A 14094-nucleotide genomic window follows, 5' to 3' on the forward strand; every position below is an offset into this window, starting at 1 on the left:
CTTTCGCCTCCAACTCCTGCCAGTTTGCCGGCCAGGCTTCCTCAGCGGGGCTAAGGTGGACTCCCAGATAGAGGAGGTGCGTGGTGCTCCACGCAAAAGGTATCATCTCCTCCGGCAGGGAGTCCACCCGCCACTGACCAACCAGGAGTCCGGAACATTTCTCCCAATTGATCCTCGCGGAGGACGCGGCAGAAAAGGTCTGCTGGCAGTCGCGCATCCTCCGCAAGTCAACGGGATCTGTGATTGCGAGGAGCACGTCGTCGGCGTAAGCCGAGAGGACGACCCGCATGGCCGGCTCGCGCAGAGCCAATCCCGTCAACCTCCTGCGAAGCAGGCACAGGAAGGGCTCCACGCAGATGGTATACAATTGGCCGGACATGGGGCACCCCTGACGCACTCCTCTCCCAAATCGAAGGGGCGCCGTCAAGGACCCGTTAACTTTGACTAGACACTCTGCGGCGGCGTATAAAAGTCGGACCCGGGCCACGAAATGCGGCCCGAGTCCGAAAGCGCGCAGAGTCCCGAAAAGGTAATCGTGATCCACCCTGTCGAACGCCTTCTCCTGATCGAGGGAGAGAAAGGCGACCGACTGACCAGTCCTCTGGGAAAGATGGATCAGGTCCCGGACCAGGTGGATGTTGTCCTGGATGGACCGGCCCGGGACCGTGTAGGACTGGTCCGGGTGGATCATGTGGGCCAGCACGGAGCCCAGGCGGGTAGACATAGCCCGGGCAAAGATCTTATAATCCGTGCTGAGGAGGGAGACCGGACGCCAGTTTTTAAGCAGGCGGAGATCGCCCCTCTTCGGCAGCAGGACGATGACCGCCCTGCGCCACGAGAGGGGCATCTCCCCGGTCGCCAGGCTTTCCCCCAGGACCCGCGCGTAATCGTCCCCCAGGACGTCCCAGAACGCCCTGAGGAACTCCACGGTCAACCCATCCAGCCCTGGGGATTTGCCCCTCGAGAGCTGGTGGAGGGCGCCAGTCAGCTCCGCCAACGTGAGCGGAGCCTCCAATCCTTCGGCGCCCTCCGGGCTGACCTGCGGCAGGTCCTCCCACAAAACTCTGCGCGCATCCTCGCTGGACGGATCCGGAGAGAACAACGCACTGTAATACGTCCGGACCAGGAGGCCCATTCCCTCCGGATCCGTGATGGAGGATCCGTCGTCGGCCAGCAGCTCGACGAGCTGCTTACGGACCCCCCGCCATTTTTCCAGCGAGTAGAAGAAGGGTGAGGCGCGGTCCAAATCTTCCACGATCTGGATCCGCGACCTCACGTACGCGCCTCGGGACCCTATGAGCTGCAGGTTCCTCAGCGCGCCCTTCTTCTCTTTGTACGCCTGCCACAGGGCCGGGTCCGCGACGGCATGACCGAGGCGGGATTCCAAGTCGAGCACCTCCCTCTCAAGGCGCCCGATCTCGGCTTCCCGCCTCTTGGTCGACCCCTTCGCGTACTCCTGACAGAAGACGCGGATGTGAGTCTTGCCCACATCCCACCATAGCCTCAAGGAGGGGAAGCCCCCCTGCTTCCTTCTCCAGTCGGCCCAGAATCGACAGAACGAGTCCCGAAATCGCACGTCCTCCAGCAGCCGGTTGTTAAAGTGCCAGTACGCGGACCCCGCCCGCGTGCGGAGCGGAGTGAACTCCGCCCACACCAGGCGGTGGTCCGAGCACGGCACCAGCCGCATGGAGGCCGCCGAAACGCGGGAGACGTACGCCTGCGAAATGTAGAGGCGGTCGATTCGCGACCCCCCTCCTCCAGACCTCCACGTGAAGGCGCTGGAGTCGGGATGGAGATTCCGCCAGACGTCCACCAAGTTAAGGGAGCTGATCAGTCCCCTCAACTTCTCCACCGACGCTTGGCCGCGCTGGGGACCGGAGCGATCCCCCACCTCGAGGGTGCAGTTAAAATCCCCCCCGAGGATGATGCACTCGCCGCTATCGATGGAGCTCAAGAGAGCGGACACTTCTTCAAAGAAGCGCGCTTGCAAAGCGCCGGGCCTGGGCGCGTACACGTTCACAAAGTGGAGCGGCACGCTACCCAGGCGAACGGCGAGGTGGAGCAAGCGGCCCGGCACTAGCTCCTTGACCCCCAAGATCTCCGGCTGAAAAGTCGGGGCCAACAAGATAGCCACCCCACTAGAAATAGGGGTGAGGTGACTCATGTAGACCCCACCCTGCCACTCCAGGAGCCAGGTGGCTTCGTCTCCCGGAACGGTGTGGGTTTCCTGCAGAAAGCTCACCGCGTATCTCCCTTCCCTAAGGACTGAGAGATTGTGAAATCTGCGGTGAGCCCCTCTGCTGCCGTTGATGTTGAGGCTGGCTATGGTTATCTTCATGTCAAAGGTACTTAAAACCCGTCACCAACAGCTCACTGTGAGGAGGGAGTGGAAGTGCACCTGGCCCTCCACTCCCCCAGCAACCCATTGAGGAACACATTAAAACGGCGCCTCTCAACCAGTTTCACGTCCGCGCGCTTGCCCGCTACCTTAAGGGCGGCACGGACGGACTGGATGATCAGCGCCAGATTCGACCAACGGTCGAGGGCCAGCTGAACTTTATTGCGGCAACCCCTGCAAGCCGCGAGGAAATCCCGGAGTTCCGCCGTGGGGATGAGAGGAGATTCGGTGGGAGGCACGAGGGACTCCACCACCTCACTGGCGATGGAATCAAGATCATCCTCCGTGCCACGCACCGAATCCCCATCCTCCTCCGGGTCGTCACCGCCAGCGGCCAACACATCCACCACACACTGTGGGGCGGACGTCCCGGCCGCGCCAGCTGGTCCCGCCTCCGTCACGATCCCACCCCCAGGATCGATGGCGGAGGAGTCCTCTCTGGGTTCTATTGTGAAACTGGAGCCTGTAGGCACCAGCGGCTCAGGACCCCCCTCCACCTCCGTCCCCAGGGCAATGAGTGGTCCAGGGGAGACAGAAGTTCCCGACTCCGGGAAACCAGCCGGAGCCGAGATTGGAGGCGGAGGGAGGAGGCTATCTCCCGCTCCGCCAGCACCCACAGGCCCAGCAGATGGGGCAGCATTCTCAGTTCTAACTGGGTCGGGTGTCTCCTGGTTGGTGGTGGACTCCGGCTGGGAGGCCCGACCCTCTGGGGCCTCGCCCTCCCCTTCATTCAGGACACCCGACCCAGTAGCAGTGGCGGAATGGGCGGTTTCCCCAGGCTCCCCCACCACAAGCAGGGCCCCACTTACTCCTTCAGGAGGGGCCTCACGTACCGGGGCCATCCCCTCCCCTCCATCCTGAGGAATAGGGAGCACCTGCCCGGACTTTGCAGCCTTGGTGGTGGCGGTAGGGGGCACCTGAGGACCAGAAACAGGAGGCAGCTCCCCTCCAACAGATGGGCCCTGCACCTCAGGGCCCTGTGTTATTTCTGTGGAGGGGTGCCTTCTCCTCTTTTTCGCACTTGGGCGCGGAGACTCAGAGACCTCCATGTCATCAGAGGCCTCCACCTCCGCACCCTTTTTTCCTTTTTTCGTCACCCTGGGCCTGAGCCCAGCCCTGGGACAGGTGGATTCCATGGGAATGGGCTTTGGGCTGAGCTCAGGCTCGGGTTGAGTCAAAGTGTCCAGGGGACGCGCCTCACGATGTTTCTTTTTTCCCCGCGTCTTCCTTCCGCTCGGACGGACGCTCCCCTCCCCGCCAGAGGCTGTGAAAACCACAGCCTCCGGAACCGACTGAGCGGTGTCTGTTGGATGTGCGGGGGGAGTGGGAGGAGGTGCTGTGGAACCACCCTGGGCCGCTGAGTTGGAGTTGGCAGCCGGGAGGTTGGGGCAGTTCTTACGAACATGCCCCACCCCCTTACAGACATGGCACCGCACCCCGTCCAAGGTCCAGAAGACGCGGTAGGCCGTCCCCTGGAACTCTGTATTGAAGTGGCCCTCTGTCACCTCCTCCCGCGCCAGCTGCATGAATAACTGGCGGCGGAAGGAGTAGACGTGTCGGAGGCTGTTCTCCCGAAGACCGAGCGGGACTGGGGTGAGCCCCGTCTTTACCTCCCCCAGATGGTGCAGGTGGGGAAGGAGGAGCTCACCAGGGATGAAGGGTGGGACATTGGATAAAATGAGCCTTTGCGCAGTGGCCTCCAGGGGGTCCACTGGCAGAAAGGTCCCGCCCACGGTGAGCCCCTTGCTCAGAGCCAGGGACACCGCCCGCTCGGTCTTCAGGAAAAACACTGCCTTCCCGTACATTTTAGAGGCTGCAACAATGGCCGAAGGGCCGACAACCTCGGCCATTGCTTTCACGCATGCCTCTATAGTCATGTTCGGGTGGACGTAGCTCTTGACCCCATGCTTCGTTGTTAATAAAGCAAAAGGTGACGGGGCAACAGGTGCAGCTGCAGCAGCCGCAGCAGCATATGAACGGGAAGGCCCCGCCACCGGCGAAGAGGGGCTTGCCATGGGGTCTAAGAGCTACGTCCACCCCCAAGAAACAAAACAAATTTACACAATTTTTAAAAAAAAGCAAACTTTAAACAAGGTGGAGTGGGAGTAGAGGAGGATGGGGTAGGATGGTAAAGGAAATGGGGAGGATAGGTGACTGAGGCGACTGAGTGGAGGAAGGGAGAGAAAGGCTGAAAAGGATGTTTGATCCAACTGCCAGTTGGAGCACCTTTATAACAATTAGTCCAAAACTGTTTGTTGTCTTCCAGTTGGGGGAGGCTTCTTCGCCCGGGACGGCTGGAGCCGCCCGGTACTCTCCTCTTCTGATTTTAACAAGACAATCTTCACCCGGGCAACTCCAGCTGTCCCGAGCAGGCAGTTGGGGTGGGGAGGGAGCTCCCTGTGTGCAAACACCAATACAAACACAGGGGCCCCTACTGGATTGGCTGCCCCACCCCTGAGTCTTCAGGCCTCTTCTCCCTCCCCCAAACAGTTTAAACTTAATAGTCTTTCAGGTGCCCTGACACCCACCTCTCCAGAAAAATTGCAGCCTTCCTTGATGGTTTCCCTCCACTCTGTATTCACCTTTCTCCAGTCTCTCTCTCTCTCCAGTTGGTGCAGTCTCCACTCAGTATTCACCTTTCTCCAGTCTCTCTCTCCAGTTGCTGCAGTTTCCAGTCTCCACTCTCCTCTCCCCAATTGCTGCAGCACAGGTGCAGCTGCTCCCCCTGATTGCTGGCAGGAAGTGCTCCAAATTGACCAGCCAATCCCAGTGCTGTACCTGTCCTGGGAGTGTTTGATGGGGATTAATGTAGAGGGAGCTTTACTCTGTATCTAACCCCTTTTTTTTGATGGGGACAGTGCAGAGGGAGCTTTACTCTGTAACTAACCCTGTGCTGTACCTGCCCTGGGAGTGTTTGATGTGACAGTGTAGAGGGAGCTTTACTCTGTATCTAACCCTGTGCTGTACCTGCCCTGGGAGTGTTTGATGTGACAGTATGGAGGGAGCTTTACTCTGTATCTAACCCTGTGCTGTACCTATCCTGGGAGTGTTTGATGGGGACAGTGTAGAGGGAGCTTTACTCTGTATCTTACCCTGTGCTGTACCTATCCTGGGAGTGTTTGATGGGGACAGTGTAGAGGGAGCTTTACTCTGTATCTAACCCTGTGCTGTACCTATCCTGGGAGTGTTTGATGTGACAGTATAGAGGGAACTTTACTCTGTATCTAACCCTGTGCTGTACCTATCCTGGGAGTGTTTGATGTGACAGTGTAGAGGGAGCTTTACTCTGCCGTGTCAATGTGTTATGTTCAGTTTCAGAAGCCTGCTCCTGAAATGCAATGTGACCTCTTCCATATCCTGCAGCAGTCCTCCTCGGAGTTTTCTGAATGAAATCTCCAGGCCTTTCCAGCTACTGGCCTCAGTGAATCCTGGAATGTTTACTTCCGGGCTGCAGCGAGCTATGTGAGATCCATCGGTCAAACACTGGTGGTGTAAGCATGAGTCCCGCACAATATACAAGCAGCCGTAGTTTTGCAGAACTGCAATCACAGCACTTTGTTAACAGAGTCTGTAACAGTCCAGACTGATCTGCATGAACACACCTTAGCAGAGAGGGACTTGCACATCATGGTCATAAATCAAAGGTGCAGCTTGCTATCTAATACTGAATTTACTGAATAGTAAATTAATGGGGCCGATTGTCATTGATTTTACTGTGTGTATTTGACCCCAACTAAGTGACCATTTTGTTTGAAATGGTTCAGGAACCCAGAGAGCCATATTTAAACAAGCCATGAGACACTGGGAGAAGTTCACTTGTGTCACATTTGTGGAGCGAACGAGTGAGGAAAGTTTCATCGTTTTTACTTATAGACCATGTGGGTAAGTGTATTTGGACTGAAGTATTGGAAACTCTGATTTTGATGAGCAGTAAGATTCTTATTTTGAGGAATAAATAGCTGAGGAACGGTAGCGTCGTGGTTTTGTTACTGTAGTCGTAATCCTGAGACCGGGGCTAATGATCCAGAGCTAGGAGTTCAAATCCCAGCACGGCAATTAAAATTCAGTTAATAAATAACTTTGGAATCAAAAGCTTATATCGGTGATGGTGACCATGTAACTTGGATCATTGTAAAAATTCAACTGGTTCACTAATGTCCTTTCGGGAAGGAAATCTGCTGTCCTTACCTGGTCTGGCCTACATGTGACTCCAGACCCACAGCAAATGTGGTTAACTCTGAACTGCCCTCTGAAATGGCCTAGCAAGCCATTCAGTTCGCGAGAAATTAGGGATGGGCAATAAATGCTGACCCAGCCAGCGGTGCCAACATCCCATGAATGGCAGAAAAAAATGACTTGCTGGATTCACAGGTATCTTGGCAAGGACTGCTTGCTTAGAGAGGCCTTGCCTAGCTTGCTTGGTTGTCCAGTTTGTAAAGTGTCAGCTTGGTTCAGTTGCTAGCTCAACTCGGAGATTCCAGGTTGTGGGTTCAGGCTGCACTGAAGGATATGAGCTAAAATCCAGGCTGGCATGTCAGCACAATACTGAGGAAGTGCTGCACTGTTGGAGATGCGATCTCTCAGAAGAAACGGTAAAGTGAGGCCTATCTGCCCTTTGACATGGAAGTAAAAGATCCCACGGCACTATTTCAAAGGAGAGCAGGACAGTTCTCTCCGGTGTCCTGTCCAATAGCTATACCTTAATCAATATCACAAGAACATTACCATATTGCTATTTGTTGGATTTTGCTGAATGCAATTGGTTGCTGCATTTCCTACATTACAACAGTGTAATTTTTTTCTTTTGTTTATCTGCTCGGGTTGCATGAAAAATCCCATGGCCGTCTTCTAAGAGCAGGGAGTCTCACTGCCCTGGTTAACATTCCTCCCAGATAATTTGGTCATTTACCGCATGTGCTGTCTATGGGATCTTTCTGTGTAAGTTAGCTGTCACATTACATTACTACAGTAACTACATTACAAAAGTATTTCATTGGCTGTAAAGCACTTTGGGACATCCAGTGGCTGTGAAGATTGCTAAATAAATGCAGGTCTGGCTTTCATTTGCAGGAATGTATATTTTGGGGCGACGCAGAGACGCACTGTGTAGACTTGAGGCGGATTCTTGTTTCCCAAGCTGACTGAAGCTGTGTTATGACTGGTCTCCAGGTGCTGCTCGTATGTAGGACGACGAGGGGGTGGTCCTCAGGCTATCTCCATCGGCAAAAACTGCGATAAGTTCGGAATTGTCGTTCACGAGTTGGGGCATGTGATTGGGTTCTGGCACGAACATACCCGGCCGGACAGAGACACCCATGTCAGCATTATCAGAGAAAACATACAGCCAGGTAATGCGTCTCATCATCCGAAAGACCCGGGTCGGGGGGAGGTGGGGTGGTGCAGAGGGGGCACATCTGCACAGAGACCCCCGGGGGAGGGGGCACATCTGCACAGAGACCTGGGATTGGGGGGGTGTGGGGCGCTAGCAAGCAAAACTTGACAATTTAACCAAGCCACATATGGCGATATTAGGACAGGTGACCAAAAGCTTGGTCAGAGAGTGAGGTTCTAAGCAGCATTTTAAAGGAGGAGAGAGAGGTCGCGAGGCGGAGAGGTTTAGGGCCTCAGCAGCAGAATGCCTGGTGGAGCAATTTACATTGGGGATGCTCAGGATGTCCGAACTGGGGGAGCGCAGAGTTTTCGGAAGGTTGTAAGGCCACCACTGGCGGCCGTGCCTTCAGCTGTCTGGGCTCTACGCGCTGAAATTCCCTTCCTAAACCTCTCCACCTCTCTTCCCCTCTTTCATCCTTTAAGAAGCTCTTTAAAGCCTACCTTTTTGACCATGCTTTTGGTCATCTTCCTTCGTATCACCTTATGTGGCTCAGTGTCCAATTTTGTTTTATAATGTTCCTGTGAAGCACCTTGGGATGTTTAATTATGTTAAAATTATTGTTGGCAGAGATAGGGAAGGGCACGGCCATGGAGGGATTTGTAAACTCCTGCCAAAGACACGACATCAACCTTCATCAATGTTGCCTGTTATTTACTTGGAGAACTCAATCAAGTTTGTTAGACATGATTTGCCTTTAACAAATCCATATGGACTGTCATTTATGAACCAATGTTCTTCCACATGACAATTAATTTTGTTCGACCACCAAAGTTAGACTGACTGGCCTGTAGTTACCCGGATTATCTCTATCTCTCTCATGACTTGAGGAAACATCTGTCTTTGAAAGTACCGCAAATCTTGCTAAGTAGCAACACATTCTCTCTTCAGCAGTCTGAAGCAAGAATAATACTAGTGATATATTTCTAACTAGCAATAGCCCAGCATGCCATCTGAGTTCAGTCAAGTTTATTTCTGAATTCTTTTATTTATGAACCAAATTCTTTTACCAAGTCCATTTCTGTATCCATCCATCTGTTGAGTGTCACTCTGGCAGCTGTGATCCACAGGCCTTACTCGAGAGTGGACACTAACAAGTCCATATCCACAGTTTCAAGACCATTCTTCCTTAAAATCAGGTATTAAAGTCCATATTGAAAAGTCTCAAATTCTTTTGTGCTAAATGAGAGGCTATCTCATTGAAACATGTAAGTTTCTAAAAAGGCTGGATAGGGTAGACGCTGAGAGATTGTTTCCGCTGGTCGGGGAATCGAGAACATGGGGGCACAGCGGAGAGGTAGAGGAACAGATATGTAGGCAAATCTCAGACAGGTGTAAAAATAATAGGATAATAGGGGATTTCAACTTCCCCAATATCAACTGGGATAGTACAAAAGGCTTAAAGGGGGTGGAATTCTTAAAAGGTACACAGGAGAGCTTTTTGAGCCAGTACATAGAAAGCCCTACAAGAGAAGGGGCAGTACTGGATGTAATCCTAGGGAATGAAGCCAGACAAGTGGTAGAAGTGTCAGTGGGGGAACATTTCGGGGATAGTGACCATAACTCCGTTGATTTAAGGTAGTTATGGAAAAGGACAAACATGAACACCCGGAAATAAAAGTATTGAATTGGGGAAAGGCCAATTTCAATATGATGAAACAGAATCTGGCCAAAGTGGACTGGGAGCAGCTACTTGTAGGAAAGTCTACATCAGACCAGTGGCAGTCATTCAAAGAGAAAATAGTGAGAGTTCAGAGCCAACATGTACCCGTTAAAGTGAAGGGTAGGACCAACAGGTCAAGGCATATAGAGGGTTGGATAAGGGAAAAAAAAGAGGCTTATGGCAAATTCAGAGCGCTGAAAACAGCGGAGGTACTAGAGGAGTATAGCAAGTGTAGGGGGTACTCAAAAAAAAAAAAAAAAATTAGGAGAGCGAAGAGGGGGCATGAAATAACACTGGTGGGCAAGATAAAGGAAAATCCTAAGGTATTTTATAGGTATATTAAGGGCAAGAGGATAACCAGGGAAAGAGTAGGGCCCATTAGGGACCAAAGTGGCAATCTGTGTGTGGAGCCGGAGGACATAGGTGAGGTTTTAAATGATTACTTTTCATTTGTGTTCACTATGGAGAAGGACGGTGTAGGTGTAGAGATCAGGGAGGGGGATTGTGATATACTTGAACTTATTAGCATTGAAAGGAAGGAAGTATCAGCTGTTTTAGTGGGCTTAAAAGTAGATAAAACCCCAGGCCCAGATGAGATGTATCTCAGGCTGTTATGTGAGGCAAGGGAGGAGATAGCAGAGCCTCTGACACAAATTTTCAAATCCTCTCTGACCACAGGAGAGGTACCAGAGGACTGGAGGACAGCGAAGGTGGTACCATTATTCAAGAAGGGTAGCAGGAATAAACCAGGTAATTACAGGCCGACCAGTCTAACATCAGTAGTAGGGAAACTATTGCAAACATTCTGAGAGACAGGAGAGGCAGGGATTAATCAGGGATAGTCAGCATGGCTTTGTCAGGAGGAGATCGTGTCTAACTTGATTTGAATTTTCGAGGCAGTGACTAGAAATGTAGATGAGGGTAAAGCAGTTGACGTAGTCTACATGGACATGGCTTTTGATAAGGTCCCGCATGGGAGATTGATTAAGAAGGTAAGAGCCCATGGGATCCAGGTCAATTTGGCAAATTGGATCCAAACTTGCCTTAGTGGCAGGAGGCAGAGGGTGATGGTCGAGGGTTGTTTTTGCGAGTGGAAGCCTGTGACCAGTGGTGTACCGCAGGGATCGGTACTGGGACCCTTGCTGTTTGTAGTGTACATTAATAATTTAGACGTGAATGTAGGCGATACGAATAGTAAGTTTGAAGATGACATGAAAATTGGTGGTGTCGAAAATAGTGAGGAGGAAAGCCTTAGATTACAGGACGATATCGATGGGCTGGTAAGATGGGCAGAGCAGTGGCAAATGGAATTTAATCCTGAGAAGTGTGAGGTGATGCATTTTGGGAGGAATTACAGGACAAGGGAATATGCAGTGGATGGTAGGACCCTAGGAAGTACAGAGGGTCAGAGAGACCTTGGTGTACTTGTCCATAGATCAATGAAGGCAGCAGCACCGGTAGATAAGGTGGTAAGGAAGGCATATGGGATAATTGCCATTATTAGCTGAGGCATAGAATATAAGAGCAGGGAGGTTATGATGGAGCTGTATAAAATGCTAATTAGGCCACAACTGGAGTATGGTGTACAGTTCTGGGCACCACACTATAGGAAAGATGTGTTGGCACTGGAGAGGGTGCAGAGGAGATTCACCAGGATGTTGCCTGGGCTGGAGCATTTTAGTTATGAAGAGAGACTGGACAGGCAAGGGCTGTTTTCCTTAGATCAGAGAAGGATGAGGGGGTCATGATTGAGGTATACAAAATTATGAGGGGCATTGATAGGATAGATCAGAAACTTTTTCCCTTAGCGGAGGGGCCAATAGCCAGGGGACATGGATTTAAGGCAAGGGTTTAGAGGAGATTTGAGGAAAAAATATTTCACGCAGAGGGTGGTTGGAATCTGGAACGCACTAGCTGAAGGGGTGGTAGAGGCAGGAACCCTCACAACATTTAAGAAGTATTTAGATGAGCACTTGAAATGCCAAAGGCTGCGGATCAAGTGCTGGAAAGTGGGATTAGAATAGTTAGGTGCTTGATGGCCGGCACAGACGTGATGGGCTGAAGGGCTTGTTTCTGTGCAGTATAACTCTATGACTGACAGCCTTAGGATAAGGGGCTGATCATTTAGAACTGAGATGAGGAGAAATTACTGCACTCAAAGGGTTGTGAATCTTCGGAATTCTCTACCCCAGAGGGTTGTGGACGCTCCATCATTGAATATATTTAAGACTGGCATAGACACATTTTTGATCTCAGGAAATCAAGGGATATAGGGAGCAGGCAGGAAAGTGTTGAAGCCTAAGATCAGCCATGATTGTGTTGAATGGCGGAGCAGGTTCGATAGGCTGTATGGTCTATTCCTCCTATTTCTTGCGTTCTTGAGTTAATCTCAGCGGTGGGCAGCCGTGAGATGCTACAGTCAGCCTCACCCTCACTGAGGGAATGGAACAATGAGCCAGGGTTTCTGCTCTTGATCCATATTCACTTCCTGCTGAAAAGATACATGTATAGACATTAGGTGAGCACAGGCCTAGGCTTTGTTGGGGTGGGTTGCTATCACCCTTTCCATAGCTCAATAAGTGCCTAGACTTGAGTGGTATCTTTGTTAGCTATGCTTCCAAGCACAAAGCCTCACTAGTCGGGAGTTTGGGCCACAGATTGGACCGTAAGTATTATAGCCCTGACTCCACTGCCAGAGTGGGTTATAGAATTACCCTCTGGCATAATGGCTGTATTCCCATTCCCATTCCCAGTACAAGGGCAGTAACAGCTTCCAAAATGGGATCAGTCGCCTTCTCACCCTCTCAGGTCAGATTGCTTCCCACCAGCCAGCGCCATTTTGAAAGGGCCTCCCGCCAGGTGTCCAAAGCACCCGCCTGATTCATGTGGGCGGCGCCTTTTAATATGGAAATCGGGATCTTGTGACATAAATGGGACTCCGATTGCCATTATTGGTCGGATCTGGTCAGTTAGGTAGGTGGTTGGGAGAATACTGAGGGGTAGAGAAGGAGTCTAGATTCTGGAAGCAGCCCAGGTTTGAGGAATGAGCATGGGTGCAGCCAGGAGTCCAACAGAGTCACTGCTTCTGAATACGGAGCCATCGGTGCCAGTGGTGAGAAACAGAATCATCGAGCAGCAACAGAAGCCAGAGCTAAGGAGGTGATGAAGTTGTATTTTAGACAGGAACAGCCCAGAATGCAGTCAGCATGATCAAATTATAGCCAATGCATCTTGGAGCAGCATTTTAAGCTGTCTTTGCTCGTGCCTCTCAAACATGTGAAATATTCTATTAATACAGTGAGTTCTCGAAAAGCTTTTGGGCCATATCCTACTAAAAAAATTTCTTAGCACAGCATTGCAAAAATCTCCCTCATTTTCACCTTGCTTCACTCCTTTCTAAATCTCTCTCCACCTTCACTTTAGTCTGCCTCCTCCTTCTCCATTCATGCCACACTAGTGCCAGGCAATCCCCATTTCTAACCAGAAAGAATCTAACCATGTCCTCCTGACATTCAACAGCATTCCCATCTCTGAATCCCCCACCATCTACATCCTGGGACTCACCATTGGCCAGAAACTGAACTGGAGTAGCCATATAAATACCGTGGCTACAAGAGCAGGTCAGAGGCTAGGAATTCTGCAGCGAGTAACTCACCTCCTGACTCCCCAAAGCCTGTCCACAATCTACAAGGCACAAGTCCGGAGTGTGATGGAATACTCTCCACTTGCCTGGATGGGTGCAGCTCCAACAACACTCAAAAAGCTCGACACTATCCAGGACAAAGCAGCCCGCTTGATTGGCACCCCATTCACAAACATTCACTCCCTCCATCACCGACGCACAGTGGCAGCAGTGTGTACCATCTACAAGATGCAATGCACCAAGGCTCCTTAGACAGCACCTTCCAAACCTGCGACCTCCAGCAATTAGAAGGACAAGGGCAGCAAATACATGGGAACACCACCACCTGCAAGTTCCCCTCCAAGTCACACACCATCCTGACTTGGAACTATATTGCCGTTCCTTCACTGTCGCTGGGTCAGAAACCTGGAACTCCCTTCCTAACAGCACTGTGGGTGTACCTAACCTACATGGATTGCAGCGGTTCAAGAAGGCAGTTCACCACCACCTTCTCAAGGGTAATTGGTGATGGGCAATAAATACTGGCCTGGCCAGTGACACCCACCCACATCCCGTGAAAGAATAACACATTCTTTCCATCTATTCCTTCTGTGCCTTCACTTCTCTCCTGTGTGCTCTTTTCTTTTGAGTAGTTGTGGTGCCTTTGGAAAGTGTGGCTCAATGGACAAGCCCTCAAACCTAGATTGCTAAAAAAGCTGGTGAGAGCAGTTCTCAGTGACGCCTACCCCAGTCGCATTGTAATGCTGATTTGTTGTTGTGCCACAGGGCAGGAGTACAACTTCCTGAAGATGGAGCCTGCAGAAGTGAATTCCTTGGGAGAGGCGTATGACTTTGATAGCATTATGCACTATGCTAGGAACACCTTCTCCAGGTTGGATTTCAAGGTTACGTTGATTTTGGTTCTTTACACTTCCTGTAAATGGTAACAAGTGCTTGCAGAATTATCAGTCAACTAAACTGGAAGCATTGCTGTCACTGGGTCTCTTGGTTTGATTTTCATT

General features: G+C 51.3%; 1 protein-coding gene across 5 annotated transcripts in view; it reads left to right on the forward strand.

Moving 5' to 3' along the window:
• The window catches only part of LOC137355290 (tolloid-like protein 2), a 230483-nt gene that overhangs the window by 90896 nt on the left and 125493 nt on the right, over positions 1–14094 (forward strand). For all 5 annotated transcript variants that reach the window (XR_010970902.1, XM_068020251.1, XM_068020254.1 and 2 more), the window contains 3 exons: positions 6163–6280; positions 7568–7746; positions 13859–13964. Coding sequence is in view for 4 of the 5 variants with exons in the window: in XM_068020251.1 (XP_067876352.1) it covers positions 6163–6280; positions 7568–7746; positions 13859–13964 (403 nt within the window). In the remaining variant the exon portion in view is untranslated. The remainder of the gene's footprint in view (positions 1–6162; positions 6281–7567; positions 7747–13858; positions 13965–14094) is intronic.

The sequence above is a fragment of the Heterodontus francisci genome, chromosome 42, assembly GCF_036365525.1.
Source record: "Heterodontus francisci isolate sHetFra1 chromosome 42, sHetFra1.hap1, whole genome shotgun sequence".
Taxonomy (NCBI): domain Eukaryota; kingdom Metazoa; phylum Chordata; class Chondrichthyes; order Heterodontiformes; family Heterodontidae; genus Heterodontus; species Heterodontus francisci.